A 16,619-nucleotide genomic window follows, 5' to 3' on the forward strand; every position below is an offset into this window, starting at 1 on the left:
AAGTATGAATGTGTTAGCGGTTTGATACTTACTGCCTACAAGATTGGCTAAAGATGAATCCAGATCATCTGACACTAATTTGTTAGGTGGTACTTTGGCAACTGGAAGACTCTGGTTTTGAGAGGCCACTGTCGGTTTTAGGAGACCACCTAGTTCATCAAAGCCTGGTACGGATAAACATAAAGTAAGTGATCTGAATCACAGGCCTCCCATGAATGTCATGACATACAATACAAGAGACAGCAAGTTCAACAACGGCTAAAATACAAAATTTAACCTAGTGATGCTACACTATACAAGAAGGACAGAACTTACTATGCCTCTTGATAAAGGAGAGACTTAAGATCTACTACAGCAAGGAGATTTCACTTTACTAGTTTGACATCAATTTTACATGGGATGCAGTCACAATGACAGCAAAGCAATCAAAATAAAACAAAATAAGGAATAAATATTTAAAGTATTTCAAACTTATACAAAGCGTATGTATTTGCTTTAGCAAATCACTGTTTTCCCAAAACGAATCCAATGTCAAGTACAATGTCAGAAGACTAGAAAGGATTTACTTTCCAGATACTCAAAAGAAAAGTACTGACTACGACTACAATCAAAATTAACTGTGTATGTTTTGATTATTAATCATTTTCTGAAATAAACTTAACATCAGAAAGAGCAACATGTAGGCAAAGAAGTGTCAAAAATGTGTTGCACAGGTATATAAAATTAAGATGCAACTTTAACTCTTCCGACCATGCTCTACAAATACAGGCTTAATTTCAGTTGATGGTATGTAAAACTACTAAAGGCTGTTCACTGTGTGAAGTCTTGATGCACAAAACATTTAAGTGAAGGAAACCAATGTAAACATTTCAGCAGGCTACACACAGAAATAGTGCATAAGGAAAAATTTTTTTATGAATTAAGAAAAACTGGATGAAGAATGCTGCTATTGACCTTTTAAAGCCAGCTTTTTCTTCAGCTGGAGCACTGTCACAGCAGTACGAGTAAATACAGATTAAGAGATTTATACCTCAAGAATAAAAATAAAATTAAAGGACATACGTCATCTATTTTAATAAGTGCCTTACCACCAGAATCTAGGACAACATTAGAAGATTTGTTTCCAAACACAGACTCAAAGTCAACATTAAGGCCAGCTGATGGCTGTGGTTGAGCAACAGGAGATGCAGTGAACCCTGTGGGGCAGGGGAAAAATAAAAATAAAAAAAGAATTGAATGTTTTTATACAGCATTTCCCATGAATCCACCTTCTTTATGCAAGACACACTGAATACGTAGATTAAGTACCACAGAAAGACTAGGAATACCTCAAAGGTCCACACTACACCCTGACATCGAGAAGCATGTAAAAGAGCAAGCTGGAAGCAGTTCATTTGAAGTTTATTTGGAGTTAATCCTCCAAAGAAAGGTTTTGTCTAAGAACCGGAGACAGAGGCCCAAAAACACACTCCTCCAATTGCTCAATCTCTGGACTAACTATCTGCATCTTCCTTATTCTTTTACCAAATAGTTACAATAAAATTATTGAGGAAATAATCCCCATGCTTCTCCAGGAAAATAAGCTGGCTGGGTACAGAACCTGTTTCAAGATTACTTGCCTGACAATTACTCTGTTTAATATTAGTTGAACAGTTCTCTTTGATACAACTGGAGTAAGATCCAAACCATCCCAAAGTTCCTGACTAGTAATGCCTTCAATTAGACATTCTTAACATTAGTAATTTTTATAGCGCTTAAGACACTTTTGAACACACGTTTTGCAGGCATATTTCCAGTAATTATAGCGAGTTAGAGCCACATTCCAACGCCTACTCCTGTCTGAACTTACTCCATTTGTCTCCCTGTATGTATCTATACAGCAGTGTTCTCCAAATACACTTTTTCAATACTGTGAAAATTTATTGCAGCACAAAGCATTGTGTGTGATGGTTGGCAGTATTAAGTTGATAGTGTGGTAATATGTAAGAGAACACTGATTTGTTTCTAAAGTTATATTTTTTTAATGTTATACACGATCATGCACACAAGCGTGCATGTACTTCACCTTGATGTTAAGGCAGTTACAGAAGTAATTACTACTTTATATGAAAAGCACCAAAAAAATGCAACAGCATCTTGAAAACTAGCTCGTCTGGATTGTAACAGAAATTTTGATGATATGGAGAAATAAAAGGAAAGGATCACAAATACTTTAGCAGTGAAACATTACAGTGAGTGGAAATAACTGACAAAAATACTACTTTGATTTCGTTTAGCTTGCTGTGACAGCACCTCATTTCAATTTTACTGTTTCCTGAAATCATTCACATTTCACCTAAAAAAATTAATCAGTATAGGTTGCTATGCTATCCCTGAACATAAACCTCACAGAAAAAACAAATTTGGATTACCTGTTCCTTCCTATTTTGTCTTAAAGGAACATAAAACTTGTAACTCAAAAGCATCCATTGCTAAGAATTTAAACAATGTACTTTTCATTAAAAACAAATCAAAGAAAACAGCATACAGCAAAACATGGGAAGCAGTAACGTGGGAAAAGATAGCGAGTAAATAATCAACAAAACAAAATGAGTATCTTTATGACAAGTATACCGTCAAGTTGTAACAAGCCATTTCAGAGACTCTGAACTGCGGATAGGAATTCTTTTGATGGGATGTCCTGCAACTCTTAAAACTGTGCCTGTACCAATAGAAAACTTGACTTACAAGAGCTCGTATTTTCCTTTAGAAAAAAGCCTGAACTGAAACAAGCCAAGTTTCCTGCTCTCACATTTTAGGAAGTTTCAAGCTTTATGAAACTAACAAGATGAGACAAGCCAGAAGACAAAACAATAGATAGGACCTCTTAGAATCAGCCTCTGAAAAAGATCAAATCCTACTCCCAGGATGAACCAGCAGCCCAGGGCATTCTCTCTAACATGGATGTTTTGAAAGGTGCAAAAGGTCAGTATTTTTAATGGAGAGAAAAAACCAACAAGGCTTAATAGAAACTAACCATCCCTCTTTTTGGATATGGGACAAAGGGAACAGAGTCATATGTAGTATTTATTTAACCTTTTGTTAAACAACTTAAAGACACTAAACCAAAATGTGACTTCCTGGTGCTTTTAAGAACTCACCCTTCCACAGTAGGTATTTCTAAACCTTGCATGGCAACAATGTTAATGCTCCCTGTTCAATCTGGTTTAGATAGATTATCATCTGTCACAGTCCACAGCCTGCCTGCCAACTGTCTGGATGGCTTTCCGGAACCAGCATCAGTCCTGGGTTACTATACAGACCTTACGCAGCTGCACAAATGATTAGCCAGTAATTTAATGCAGTGGATACCTCCTCCTCATGTCCTGTTGCAAAGCTTCGTACTAATTTAGTGCACCGTTTGAGAGTAATATCTCTCAATAAAAATGCCCTAAGCAGCACGAACATCCCAGTCCCTTTATCTTAAAAAGCATGAGGTAGAGCAAGATGAGAAAATACTTTTAACATGCAAGTCTTTTGTGTGGTACGTAGCAACATGTAAACTACAAGAGATCCTGAAATGGGGAGATACTCATTTCGTGTTTAGACTAAATAAGCCTTAGCTTAGCACAAACTGAAGAAGTGTGTACCATCTGTGACGACACACCTAGCACAAGCACATGAATACAAATTTGAGCCACTATAACAATGCACTTCTGTAGGCAATACCTACTAGTTCTAGGCACAAAACACATTCAAATTGCTGTGTTTGTGGTAAGGATGTACCCCATTACCTACCTCCAAATAGACCAGCTACAGAAGAAGGCTCATTGCGGAAATGAGAAGCATTAGGGTAAGCTTGAGGGCCACAAAAAGAATCTGATAAGGCGTATCACACAAGAGAGAAAGCCAGGAAAGGAGAAGAGGAAGAGTTACAGAAAGAGAACCAAGACATACTGTTTATCTGCTATTCAAAAATTTAATTTAGGTTAGTCTATAAATTTACATACACTCTAGTAACACAGAACCAATGGAATGAAATCAATACACATCAGACATACAGCAAGAAACAAGCTGACATCATCAATAACACAAAAGGGGAAAGCACAGTTTCAAAGTTACAACTATATTAGGATAAATATTTACTCTTTTCCAAACAAATGCCATGTTTTACACCCTTGGAAGAAAAAAGTGTAAAAGCTTCAAGGCATTTTTCTTATACCTGAAGTATAAGGATACAGCCCAATAGTGGATTCATATTTGGTTGCCACAAAGGGATTTAGTTGAGTAAACGGGTTGTAATGATCTAAAGAACCAGAAAGAGTTACTTTAAATCTACATTCACATCATTGTAGCACCTTGTTTGTGCTACCACTAAAACTGCATTTACATTTCACATGATCAGTCAGGAGGTCCCACTTTGATTCTAGACACATCTTTAGAGAATGAGACATCAGAAGGGAATGCGGTGTATCAACGCAATCCATCTCCAGCAACTTCAGTGCTGTTGCGTGATGAATACTGCGCAAATCACCAAGTGCTACAAACCCACCAAGCTCCTTGTTCACAGCCCTGCACTGCTGCAGCTTTTTGTATGACTCAGAACAAATTATACAGAGGAAACCAACCTGATGGAATAGGAACCCCACAAAAAAAAACCAACCCAAAAGGCTGTATTTCAGATAATCATGAATGGCTCCTGGTTCATTCACAAGTACCATACAAATTTTATTGGAAACATGGGAAAGTGATTAGAAACACACGTCAGATTAGCCAACTAATCCTTCCTGGGAATTGTGGAGGTAAGTTCACAGCAAGAGTTCCTGTGCTTGATCCTTCTCGCTTTCTCTTTCCACTAACCAAAGACAAGCTAGGAAACCAGTTAGCTAAGGTGACAAACTGTAGGTGGTACCAGTATCGCCAAAGAGATCCCTTTAGCTCTGATACTTGTAACAAAGAGATCTTTGATATCCCTGTTAACAAGAAACTGAATAATTCTGTGATCAGTTCTAGTGGGGTTCAACCTGCTAAGAGAACCCCATGGTGCAGCACTATTGTCTTTAAACCTAGCTTTGCTCAAAAACAGCACTGACATTTAATTAATTGATTTTCAGTCTATGAAAGCTAATTTAATTCTTCATATTGAAAAGTAATCAAATTACTGTGTAGCTGCACTGACAGAAATGTTAGGATTTCTAATATGACAGCCATGCTGAATCACCTACAAAGTAAGATTTCCACAGTTTTAAAAATGTGAGTCATTAGTTAATAAACTAGTAGGTAAATGGTTTAAGCAGACCATGCACGAGAACATGCATAGCTTTATCAGTTTTGTTAATGCCAGCACGACTCAGGGAAAAACATCCACTACCAAAAAAATCAGAGATAGCCTCTACATTCAAAAAGAACATTTCAACCTGAGAAGCAAAGGAGCAGCATCTTCTTTTCATTCTCAGGCATACACACTATTTTATCTTAAAACTCCTAAGTGTAAGAGACTTGGTATAAAACTGCATTCAAACAACTGCTTTAACTCTAAGTAAGTTCCTTAACATCAGGTGGAATCTCATCTAGGTAGCCATGTATGGATATCAATACCATTTTCACGGCACAGTTACTAAATCAAGTTTAACATAGCACAAGATCAGCCTCAAATGACCAGCATTTTTAGTTTCTAAAAGGCCCCACAGATATACTTTAGAAACTGAAATAACATTAAATTTTTTAGGAAATAGGAAATTAGCTTAAAATGGTACTTTACCAACAAACATTTCATGTGTGGGTGTCCTACTGGTGAAAGTAGATACATCAGAAGACACAGACAGATGAGCAGCATCGTTAGTTTTTGTAAGGAAAGGGTTTAGGTTTGGAATGGCATCATCAACACTATCAACAGTAGCAGAAAAAGGATCTGTTCAATTCCAGAGAGCAAGAGAAAGAAGAAAAGGGAGACGGATTTAGTTACATGCTGCTTCCTAGGACAGAAGAGTAAGTGTTAAAGAGTGTCCAGGAAGTATAGTTTTCTCCTGACATCTCTAAACGTGGGATAACCTGGCTCATTGTTTAATTTTCAAGTTGTCCAGAATTAACTGTTCTCTGCTCAAGAAAAAAATGCTACAGATATTAGCTACACATTTACTTTTTTTCTTCCTTGGACTTATAAATTGTGCTTCTTCCCAAGTGTGTGATACACTGAAAATTAGTATGTTATTCCTCTGTAAAACACAGTCACTTTCTGCTTCACTCAGTCACATCCTGACACATGCAACAACTTCCCTGGAGCAGAGACTGCCTCTCAGCACAACTTAACCCCAGGTGCTAAGCAAGGCTTTGATGCACTACCATCCTGAGGATAGTTTTAAAAACCTGAACAAATAAAACCAATGGAGCTGTACTTTCCTTCTTCAAACTGTGTTTATGGATTTATTTTTTATTGGGCATCATGAAATTTTCAAAAGCTGCAAATACACCAAGGTAACATACAGTACAACAGCACTTTCCTTACTACCTGGGGCATCAGAAGCAACAAGCTTACTGAGGATATGCCATTAGCTGCAAGCAAGCAAAAGCCTACTCCGCTTTGAGGGACAACAACCAGTGAGCAGTGATGAGGAAAATGTTCCTGATTAAAAAAAAAAACAACACTGGTCAGACCATACTGAGGAATGAAGGAAACTTGGAGCTCTGTGAGTCACTTCCCAAGGCACACAGGAGAGTTTCAAGGTTTCCTGAAGACTGATACTATTGCCAAGCTAGAATACTCCTGTACTCCAGGATCCAATAGATAAACAGGATAGGAAAGGCAGCTACAATACTTGCTGACAGAAGGAGCTGTGGTTTAGCTGTCTGGCTTCAAAGCATCCTTGATGGAAAACTCAAGAACTTGCTAGTGAAATAAGCGAGAGTTGCATCTAGCCCTGCTTGTTTTATCACAGCGCCTAGAACTGCAACTTGCTTTTCTAGGCAAAACCATTACAGAGAAAAGTCTGAATAATAATTATAGGAGAGGTTTTGTTTGTTTGTTTGGGTTTTTTGGAAGTATTTCAGTTTCTGGATGGTTTTCTTTTTTAAATCTGGTTAGATTAATGATTTATCCGCAACTCTTGTAAATACTACCATGATGTGTGCAGCAGCTTGAAAGTGCAAATTATTCTCTCCCCCTGAATCTGACCACCTGATTCTTAGCTATAAATCCCACACAGCTTGATAACATGTAGATTTCAGTTATAAGCAAGTCCAAAAGAAAATTAAATTTTACAATAACTGCATTATTCTTTGCAGCGTAATACATGCCTTGACTTGCTGCAAACTCAAGGTATCTTCAGTAAGACCCGACTTCTCTCCCAAATTGCTTGGCTATGTTGCAAGACTGAGCAAAGCACCTTAAAAGGCCTTTTTCCAAATCATTCAGTCAGCAAAATGAGTGTCCAACACCGAATAAAGGATAAACAGAATAAACTAATATAGTATTTGTAATATATATCAGCAATACAACACTTTGTATTGTCTTATGTATGTTTTAGACAGAAATATTACCACCTAATGCACTTGTGGACATGCCAATCAGCCAGCCACCTGAACAGAGTCCTTGCTTTCAGGTACTGCTTAAAACTGTTGTCTGCTTCAAATACTATCCTAGAAGCTGTAGAACAATGAGACCTGACAATAAACCAGGTCAGATTATCCTTTAGTCAGCTCCTGCTTGCTTTTTATGTTGCTGCTTCACATTCTTCTCATTCTATTTGGTCTCCTTATAATTGGAAAAAATCCAAACAGACAGGTCAGAATGATTATCTCCACACCGATACAGTTGCTTTGCTTCTGAAGTTTAGGTACAGATTGATAGCTGGCACATATACCAGACACAGCTGGAACGGTCTCCGAACAATCTCAATAAACAGCTCAGAAAAACAATAAAGCTAAAAAGGACAAAGTTATTAACCGTATTTGGCTGAAACTACTGTCCTCTGGAATGACTTTACACATGCACTCAACAGGAAAATTACTACAGACTTTCTGTTCCCAAATCCCAAGGTTGTACATGGAGTTTCATGTGTTTTGACTAGTAAGACAATGCAATTCAACTGTAGATTACATTTCTGATAAAGTCTTGATAATCTGTTGTCAGACTCTTTTCCCTTGTCTGCCTCATTCTAATTCTAGCCAGTGTGTTCAACCTTGTCCAAGTCTCAAAACCTGCCAATGCTAGTGACAAAGGTAACTGAAAATTAATTGGGTTTGGGTAATTTATAGCCTTGCATATTCAGAACTCTAAAAATTGCTGTCTCTCCTGACAGCAACACCTCTGTTTCTAAAGCCCAATTTCATCCTTGAATACACACGGCACCTGTTTGTGTCAATGGAATCACTCTGCACCTTCAGGCTATCATTAAGGGTTAATGATCCAGGTGCATTTAAAAAGAGTAACTTGAATTTTGCAAAATTGTACCTTTAACTTTTCCAACTAGAAGTATTTTACCTGAGAGAACAATGACAAAGGTTTTTCAGTGGCATCTTACAGTTTGAAAAAAAAAAATAACCTGAACCCAGAATTAAATTATAGAACCCATTCTCTGGGAGTTGTTAACTCTGTTAGCTTTAACATTTTTGGAAGCACAAGACAAAAGGCAGCAACCCAAATATGATGCTTTTGTAACAATTTATCCTTTTATTATACACCTAAGAGCTGCTGCATAAAATTTTTAACAGTAAACTGATTTTAGTCCATTGCAGCTTGTAGCCGGTCTGATACTCTTCTCAAAGTCACCATATACACCAAATAAAAACATCATCATGTCAGAAAATTACCTAAGGGAGGGATGCTGTGCAGTGGTTAGAGCACAGGACTGGAAATAGTTCAGGTTCCATTCTTGGCTCTGCCACTGACTTGCCGTATGACTTCAGACAAGTCAGTTAATTGCTCAGATTTCCCCATCTGTAAAATGTGGAAAGCACTTCTTATCTACCTCACCTCTGTGAAGTAAGTGTTCATGTCTGTAAAGCTGAAGAGATTTTCTTTTTTTTTTTTATGAAAAGTAACAAAAAATGGTGATCTCAGAATTTCAGCCCAAAATTTTAGCACAATCGGACATCTTCACAGTTAATTAAATCTTAGAAGTATTTAGAAATATGTCAATAGTAAACAGATACATCAATGACTGTTACTGAAGACTCTTACCAGGAGTAACAACACTGAACAAACACAGACTTTCATCAGGCTCAATTTTCAGGTTAATAAAGAAATGCTAGACTGTGATGTGACCTTCGAGAGGAAGATAATTTCCCCTTTTATCTCTCAGCCATGAAACAAATAGGACAAGCTGAAACAGAAGATATTTTCCAGAAAGCAAACAAGATGAGTCAAAACACTTTCCTCCATTTCTGAACTCTAAGCCTATTAAACATTGAAATCTGTATGCATAACTCCATAAGCTCCTCACTGCATCTTTCTCAAAAGATGCACTGCTCGAAACTAAAGGACAAGTAAACAACTATATTTATGACACTACCACATATATTAGTATTGCCTCCATCACTCAGAATTGCGTATTATTTCTCTGCAAACAAATGTGAGAAGGTACACAAAACAAAGTACAGCAGCAAAAAGTAAATAAAAAAGTAGAATACAAACACTGCTTATTATGAAGATATATAGGAAAAGCTATAGCTCAAAAAAATAGTAAAATTTCAAAACAGGATTCTTCTGACACCTATGAAACTTTCTGAAGTAACCACCCCCAATTTTTCACATCATAAAAGAAAGCATTTTTGCAAGCATCTGATTTATGTTTAAAAAAATAACCTGGAAATAGCCACATAGTTCAGGAGTTTACTCTTATTACATGCCACTTATGCAGAAAAGTAAAAAGAAACATCTTTGTAAGAGATTTTCAATCCTCCACCAGTATAACTTATGGTGTAAGCAGGCAACGTTACCTATACCAGAAGCATTCTGAAACATTGCAAAGCAGCAAAGAGAAAAATGGCTTCAAGCAAATGACTAAAAGCTCTAACACTCAAACTAATATTAAAGTAACATTCATGACTTCCTAGAATGCTCTTGCTTGCCTCCTTGGTTTAAGGACTTCCCTATGTCAATAAAATAGTATAACTCATTAAGTCCACCCTAGCAACTGGGCAGAATGATAATTTGGGTGTTCTGAAATAAGTTTTGGAGGGAAGGGGGAGAAAATAAGAGGGGGGGGAAGTTCCTTATAAATTTTGTCTCTTCACTTAGAGATCCAACCATAGCTTTTTGCTAATTTGCCTTTGTAGTTTACAGAGTCTCTGCTGGGTTTCAGTTAAGAGATGCCTTACTGTATTTTCAGTAACTAACTCTGGTTACCAACTCCGTAACTAATTTTCTTTCCTTCTATGCACGCCTATCACAAATACCTCCTTTCAGGCCTCATCCGAGTTCTGCTCTATTATCACCTGCAATGGTTATCATCAACCGTTATTTGATTTAACATCAGACAAAATTTAAAATGTGTATTAAAATTCTGTGTGCAAGTTCCCATGTGTGCAACATGGGCTTTCTGGCAGACATCTTGACAGAACCAACTTCTCACATACTTTTGAGGACAACAGATATAAGGCTGGGCTGACAGGGCTGGTCAATAATTAAAGTAACTTTGCTACTAAGGACTCTCATCTTGAAATGCTCTGTAATCCCCACATGCTGCTACATTACTTTAATTCATACCTAGCTTTGACTTTTTCTGCTCCCATCATTCATCCGCATCCCTTGTAGCTTGTCTTTGCAAGATGTCTTAAGGAAGAAATAGCCCACAGACTAGGGGAAACATTTACAGGAACATGGCCATAGCAATTAGAACCTTAATCCCAATCAGAATTCTTACCTCCCCAGGTACTTCCTACTTGTGGAGCAGCAGATATAGGATGTACAGATGGATGAAAAGTTGGCTGCAAATCAAGCAGATCATTTGGCAGCTTTGAAGTGCTACAAAGATAAATTAATACAACTGTTTGAACTTCATTACAGTTTACAATGCAAGGAAAACACTAGTGACTGTCAAAAATAAGAAAAGCTTTGTTACTAATTAGTCATTACAAAACAGAATGATGCCAAAATCAGAAAGTGTGGTGAACTTCACATCTTCAGTTCTGCAGAAAAGTGTTAATTAAGCAAACTAAATTCTGTGTTACGCCAAGTGACTTTAGTCAAAGCTAAGACAGAAAGACAACCAGTCTTCTCATCTTCCTCACAGCCCAACACCAGGGATATAGCATTTTATGTTCAGCAGTCTTCAACTTTTAAAATAACCTCGTGAAAGTCCCGCAGTATGACAAAAGCAGACTGACAGAATGAACTCTAGTGGGCTACACCACCAAAATGTTACATCTAAATTCCACAATTCATATCTTTCCACTGTGTCAACCACCACTGAAAAATGAGCTATTAAAGAACTTTGGGGAAAGCAAAATATAAGAAGCCTTGAAACACCTGCTCACACATCAGTCATATGAAAATTTATTTAAATGCACATTTTAGACTATTCAAAACCAAACTGAGATCTAAGACCATCACATGAAAATAGAGTGAAGTCTCGAAATTATTGCAGCAGTTTAACATACAAGTCTAACAGGAACAGTAAAATTCAACCTCTTGCATGTTTCATACTTTAAATTAGTCTTGAATAATGATAATAAATGGAGTACTGGGTTCACCCAGAACTTTTTAGCACACAAAATGAACGGAAATTTGCATGTACAGCTGTTACCACAGACAGAAGCTAAGTCACTGTGGCACCCAGCATCTTTTCAAATGGGACTGGCACGAGCTTAAAGGCAAGTAGGAACATCCTAGATCTCTGTATATTCACTTGCTGACCCAATCACTTGTATCATTCAGTTTTTACTATTTTGTTTCAACAGTGACTGAAATCACATTTTGCCACTACTGCTCCTGTTAAAAAGCAGCACGGTGTGGCACAGCCCTGTAAGGTGAGCAGCAGAAACAAGATGATTTTCAAGGTAAAGCCTGCTCAAGTTAGTGATAAGGATTAATCAGAGACTTTGCATCTAATAGCAAGCAACTGATCTGATGACCCAACATATCCCTTTCATAGCAGCTACTGCTGTAAAATCTGGTCTTTGCTCACAGCAGTCATGCTGCCAGCAACTGAATTTAAACATGACGAAAAACTAGCATTTGTTTTTCTAGAAGAAAATGCTCTTGTCTTCACTGTGTAGCATTTCTGGCTGTTTAAAGAAGCTTTATCAGATGCTTCTATGTTTCAAACCTCATAACAAGCAAGATCAGATATCCAAGTTACTAGTTCAAAGCATACATCCATTTCATATATTCTGGCTTCTAACAAGCAATTTAAAATAAAATTTTTTTTCAAGAAAATTTTTCAGTTACTAACACTGACAAGATTCTCTAGCTCCCAATACATGATTCAACTATTTTCTACATATTTAGTGTCAAGTAAATTCCTACAATATCTTTCTAATGGGGAAAGGTGGCTGTCAAAGTGCTGACTACTTTAAAAGACAAGTACATTCTTATGTGAGTTTTAACTACTAAGCAATCCTTTATGTTTAGAATCACACTCAAAGCAAAAATATGCTTTCAGAGGGCTATTTCCTTCTATACTGATAAAAGCACTGTACCTTCTGCTACTGCTTGATTTGACAGGTTATTTTACAGAATGAAGATCACACATTTACTCATACCAACAGCTCCTGCTAGTCAAAGATCAATATTAGTGTGCAGGAAGTACTCTTGCACTATCTTTGCAAGTCCCTGCAGACAGAGATGTTCCACATACAACTCAAGACTGCAAAACCTGCCTCTTCTTTCAAACCCTGTTTCAGGCTTTCCTTTTTCTGAAAATCTATCAAGAACTTTGTTACCACTCTACTTTTAAAGATCTATAAATGCAACATCAAATTCAGTTTTATCTTTATGATCTCCCAAACTAAATTTTTCAACTTTTCCCAAATTAACTCGTACAGTTCTTTGGGGACAAAGCATGTGTTGTTTACAACTAACTCGCTCACCGACTAAGAACAGCTACATGGGCTGTCAGCAGCTGGTTCGTATCAGAAACTATTTTGCAAATGGACAATGAAAACACGTTATTTATGGTAATAGGTTATTTTCCCCATCAACTTTACCCAAAACATCATTTCTTATCACATCACTAATGTACTCTATACCCAACCTTCTGCATTGTACACTCCACAACAGAAATTAAGAGGAAATCCTAGCTGCTATGCATCTCACAGTGAAGCAACACCATGAAGCATACCTGTTTGAAGAGCTAGGGGTAGAAAAAATATCAATGGCTGGTGTAGTCATGATGCTTCCTGCTGCAGTTGACACAGGAGAAGCTGCAGTTGTTAAAGAGGTATGAGTTTTCTTTGCAAGTTCTTTTAGACGTTGTTCCTGTTGGGAAAGTGAGCTGGCATAAGAAATCCAGAAACAGCATTTGTGTATATGACTTTGGAGATAAATAAAGCGGAACTCAAGAATGTTTTTTATTTATTCCACACTCTGCATTCAGCTACAAGAGTCACTGGTGCCACAAATGCTTCAGAAATTATTTTAACAAACCCTCCACAAATTGTATGGTATAAGTACGTAAGATTCTACTTCCAGCACTGTACCAACAGTACATGTTCAGTATTAATAACTTTTTTCCCCTTTGCTCCTTTAAGAATCCTAATAACCTATTAATAAGAACATAGGAAAAGTGTTTTCAGTTTAAAATTCTGTATGCCTACCTTTAAAGCTTTTAAGCGAGCCTGTTCTTCCTCTAACGCAGCTTGCTTTTCCCTTTCATCAACTTTTGTGAGGGACAAGCCAGTGCTTGCAAGGGAAGAGACTGCATTGGAAAGGGTGGTAGCCCTAAAGTAATCAACAGGAGAAAAGCTGGCTGTTAATAGGTGACACGTGATAGAAACATCTAAAGAACACTTTGCTTGTATCCACCCAGTCTCCTCCTGAACTCTTCGTAACATTGGCTGTATCTTACACTGCACAATACAAAGTGGTAAGTTTTAACAAGACACACCACATGAACTGCAAAATGAAAATGCCTAGAAATCACACTATTTACTCCGATACACCGGATTTTGGATTTTCCCCCCTGAAATGTTTTGCTTCCGAACTGCATCACAGAATTCATGTTTGAAGTCTTTGCTCTTTTCTTCTTTGTTTAAAATGGCATTATTTGTAGACACATGGGAATCTCCGATAATCTGGGCTCCTATTAAAACTGCTGCTAACTTCACACGTTTAGTTAAGAAACTATCAATGCACCTAGCATATCCCAGAGGAAAAGTTTGCAATTTATCATCACATTTGAGTATGCAAGAAGATTTAAAACAAACACTTTAAAAACTGAAGTAAACCTACAAAAGAAAGCAAATATTCTGAAAAGCAGCTAATGAAATGGTGCTAAGCCCTGATATTGTCACTACCATGAAAAAACCAAAATATTACTGCCTTTTTTTTTGAACATGCAATAAAGAAACACTACTTAATTTTGAAAGTCTTCCCCCCAGTATTAAGCTTCTTCAAATTTAAACAAGTTAGTTACCTAAAGGACTTCTCTGGATTGCACTTTGTGTTTTAGCAAGCACTCAAAAACCAGTGAATGCCTTTTATCATATACAATATGGCTTTAAGAATCCATTCTTAAAGTAATTGGGGATTAAACATAAGGACTTCTGGATGCATTTCCTTCCTTTTGACAAAAAAGGGATTAACGTTGAGATATAAAAGTTTAAGGATATTAATAAATGTCGCATACCTTATATAAATCTAATTGTTAACATAAAATTAACATCTGCAGGCAGTAAGTGAAAAAACTTAGTTTCTCTTCAGAACTTCAAGATTAGATGTTACAAGGGATTCTACAGCAAGTGCTTGCAGCTCCTTAGATTCTAGTTCTGTTGACCTGGAAGAAGCTGTCTTAAGTACTCAGCAAAAGACACATGATAACTTGTCAATACGTCTTCAATGTAACCTACACAAACCATAGTTCATAACGTAGTCAAAAATAATGGATTTAACATTCAATTCAACAATTCTTTAAAAGGACAAGGGCATAAGCACCTGCTTGCAGCTGTGGAATCTTTGATTTTCTTCCCTTCTAGAGAAGCTAAATGTTGTTCCAAAGCATCAAGAAGGCTACTCGGTGCCTGCAAAAAGAAACATTCAGGATCAGATTTGAAGAACATAAGGGAAAGCAAATCAGTAGTTAAAAGACTTTCAGAAAATGCAACTGTAAGGGCAACTGGTACAACAGCTCAGAATATTTATACAGCATCTTGGCCTCCTGTATGTATTTAATTACTTAAAATATCAGGTGATATACTCTCCTCACTACATTACTCTGTCATGACGACTCACCAGTAAGTACTGAAATATGTCAAGAGATGTTAAAATTAACAGCTAGGAACCAGCAAGCAGACAATCAGAAGCAGTCAGTATTTCAAGAGAGACTAAGGAGGAGATTGTACCTGAAATCATTTCTATGCACATGCTCTGCAAGCCTTCACAATGATTTAATGGGCATGTAGCCAGAAGTAAGCTTGCTAAAAAACACAGCTTCTTAAAATGAACTCACAGGTATTAATTGCATCTTCAAGGATGATAGAAATAATGTTGTCTTAACACTCAGGAGTATGACAGAAATTATCTATGATTTTTTACAATAGGATCACTGCATATAGAAGCCAGGTTCTAACAGAGGCTGGATTTAATCACAAGCTTGGAAAAAACTTGGTGACAGTGTACACAAAGCATAAGCGAATGCCATAATGCCAAGTTTTTCTGATTATGCAGCCCCAAAACAGACACGTAACTGGCAGACACATAATAGGTTTATCTACCTGTGAGAGATCTGGTATGTCTCCTCTGTCAATTCCAACTTGCTGTAATAAAACAAATGAGCTTTTAGAACCTGTTTGCTTTTGTTAAAGGCAGAGATGCTCAAAAAGCAAACAACATTAAGACGAAGTCATGTAAAAAGCACAAACCTGTCCATTTACATTTTAAATCTGAACAGTCTGACTCTATAATGGCTGGTTTTAATACGTTCTTCTGTTAAATGTATATACATTTGACGTAGGTGTGTTACAGAGATATTTTAAGAGATACAACCTCATAAATAGAACAGAGCAAGAATCAAGTGTTTCAGAATCTTAAGACTAGAGCAGTTTGCCTATCCCACAATTTATGCGCCAAGTTCTCAGACCTACCGATATAAAGCATGCATTTGCTAAAACAAAGCACCTTCAAAGTTCTGTAAAGAAGTTTTCTAAAATGCAGATTAAACTTAAGATATCCTGCAGCAGGATAGATATTGTTACAACAGAAAGATTAATACTTTCCACTTCAGCTGATAGTCTTATCCACTGAAGATACCTGAAGGTAGTATCTCCAACAGAGAACAGTGAGAAAAGCTTTAAAACTTCTTTGTTAAGAGAGGTATGAATAATGAAGGCAGGCAAAACAAGAACAGGAACACATCAACTGAGGAATTCCATAATACTAGAATATCAAGTCAGCAATGCTCTACAAACAAGAATGCAACAGACTAAATATATTTTAAATAAAACAAAAAATATTTTACGAGGTAACTACTTTTTCATCTATGAAG

At 36.9% G+C, this 16,619-nt stretch overlaps 1 protein-coding gene across 11 annotated transcripts in view; it reads right to left on the reverse strand.

Moving 5' to 3' along the window:
* The window catches only part of PICALM (phosphatidylinositol binding clathrin assembly protein), a 71,217-nt gene that overhangs the window by 15,840 nt on the left and 38,758 nt on the right, over positions 1-16,619 (reverse strand). For 6 of the 11 annotated variants that reach the window (XM_055801779.1, XM_055801776.1, XM_055801775.1 and 3 more), the window contains exons 8-17: positions 15,850-15,891; positions 15,071-15,156; positions 13,735-13,858; positions 13,260-13,396; positions 10,842-10,942; positions 5,741-5,890; positions 4,202-4,285; positions 3,778-3,858; positions 1,089-1,196; positions 33-164 (exon numbers count right to left, since the gene is read on the reverse strand). In XM_055801779.1, coding sequence (XP_055657754.1) covers positions 33-164; positions 1,089-1,196; positions 3,778-3,858; positions 4,202-4,285; positions 5,741-5,890; positions 10,842-10,942; positions 13,260-13,396; positions 13,735-13,858; positions 15,071-15,156; positions 15,850-15,891 — 1,045 coding nt within the window. The remainder of the gene's footprint in view (positions 1-32; positions 165-1,088; positions 1,197-3,777; positions 3,859-4,201; positions 4,286-5,740; positions 5,891-10,841; positions 10,943-13,259; positions 13,397-13,734; positions 13,859-15,070; positions 15,157-15,849; positions 15,892-16,619) is intronic. The other 5 variants (XM_055801783.1, XM_055801784.1, XM_055801782.1 and 2 more) reach the window with 2 other exon arrangements.

The sequence above is a fragment of the Falco peregrinus genome, chromosome 4 (genome assembly GCF_023634155.1).
Source record: "Falco peregrinus isolate bFalPer1 chromosome 4, bFalPer1.pri, whole genome shotgun sequence".
Classification (NCBI taxonomy): domain Eukaryota; kingdom Metazoa; phylum Chordata; class Aves; order Falconiformes; family Falconidae; genus Falco; species Falco peregrinus.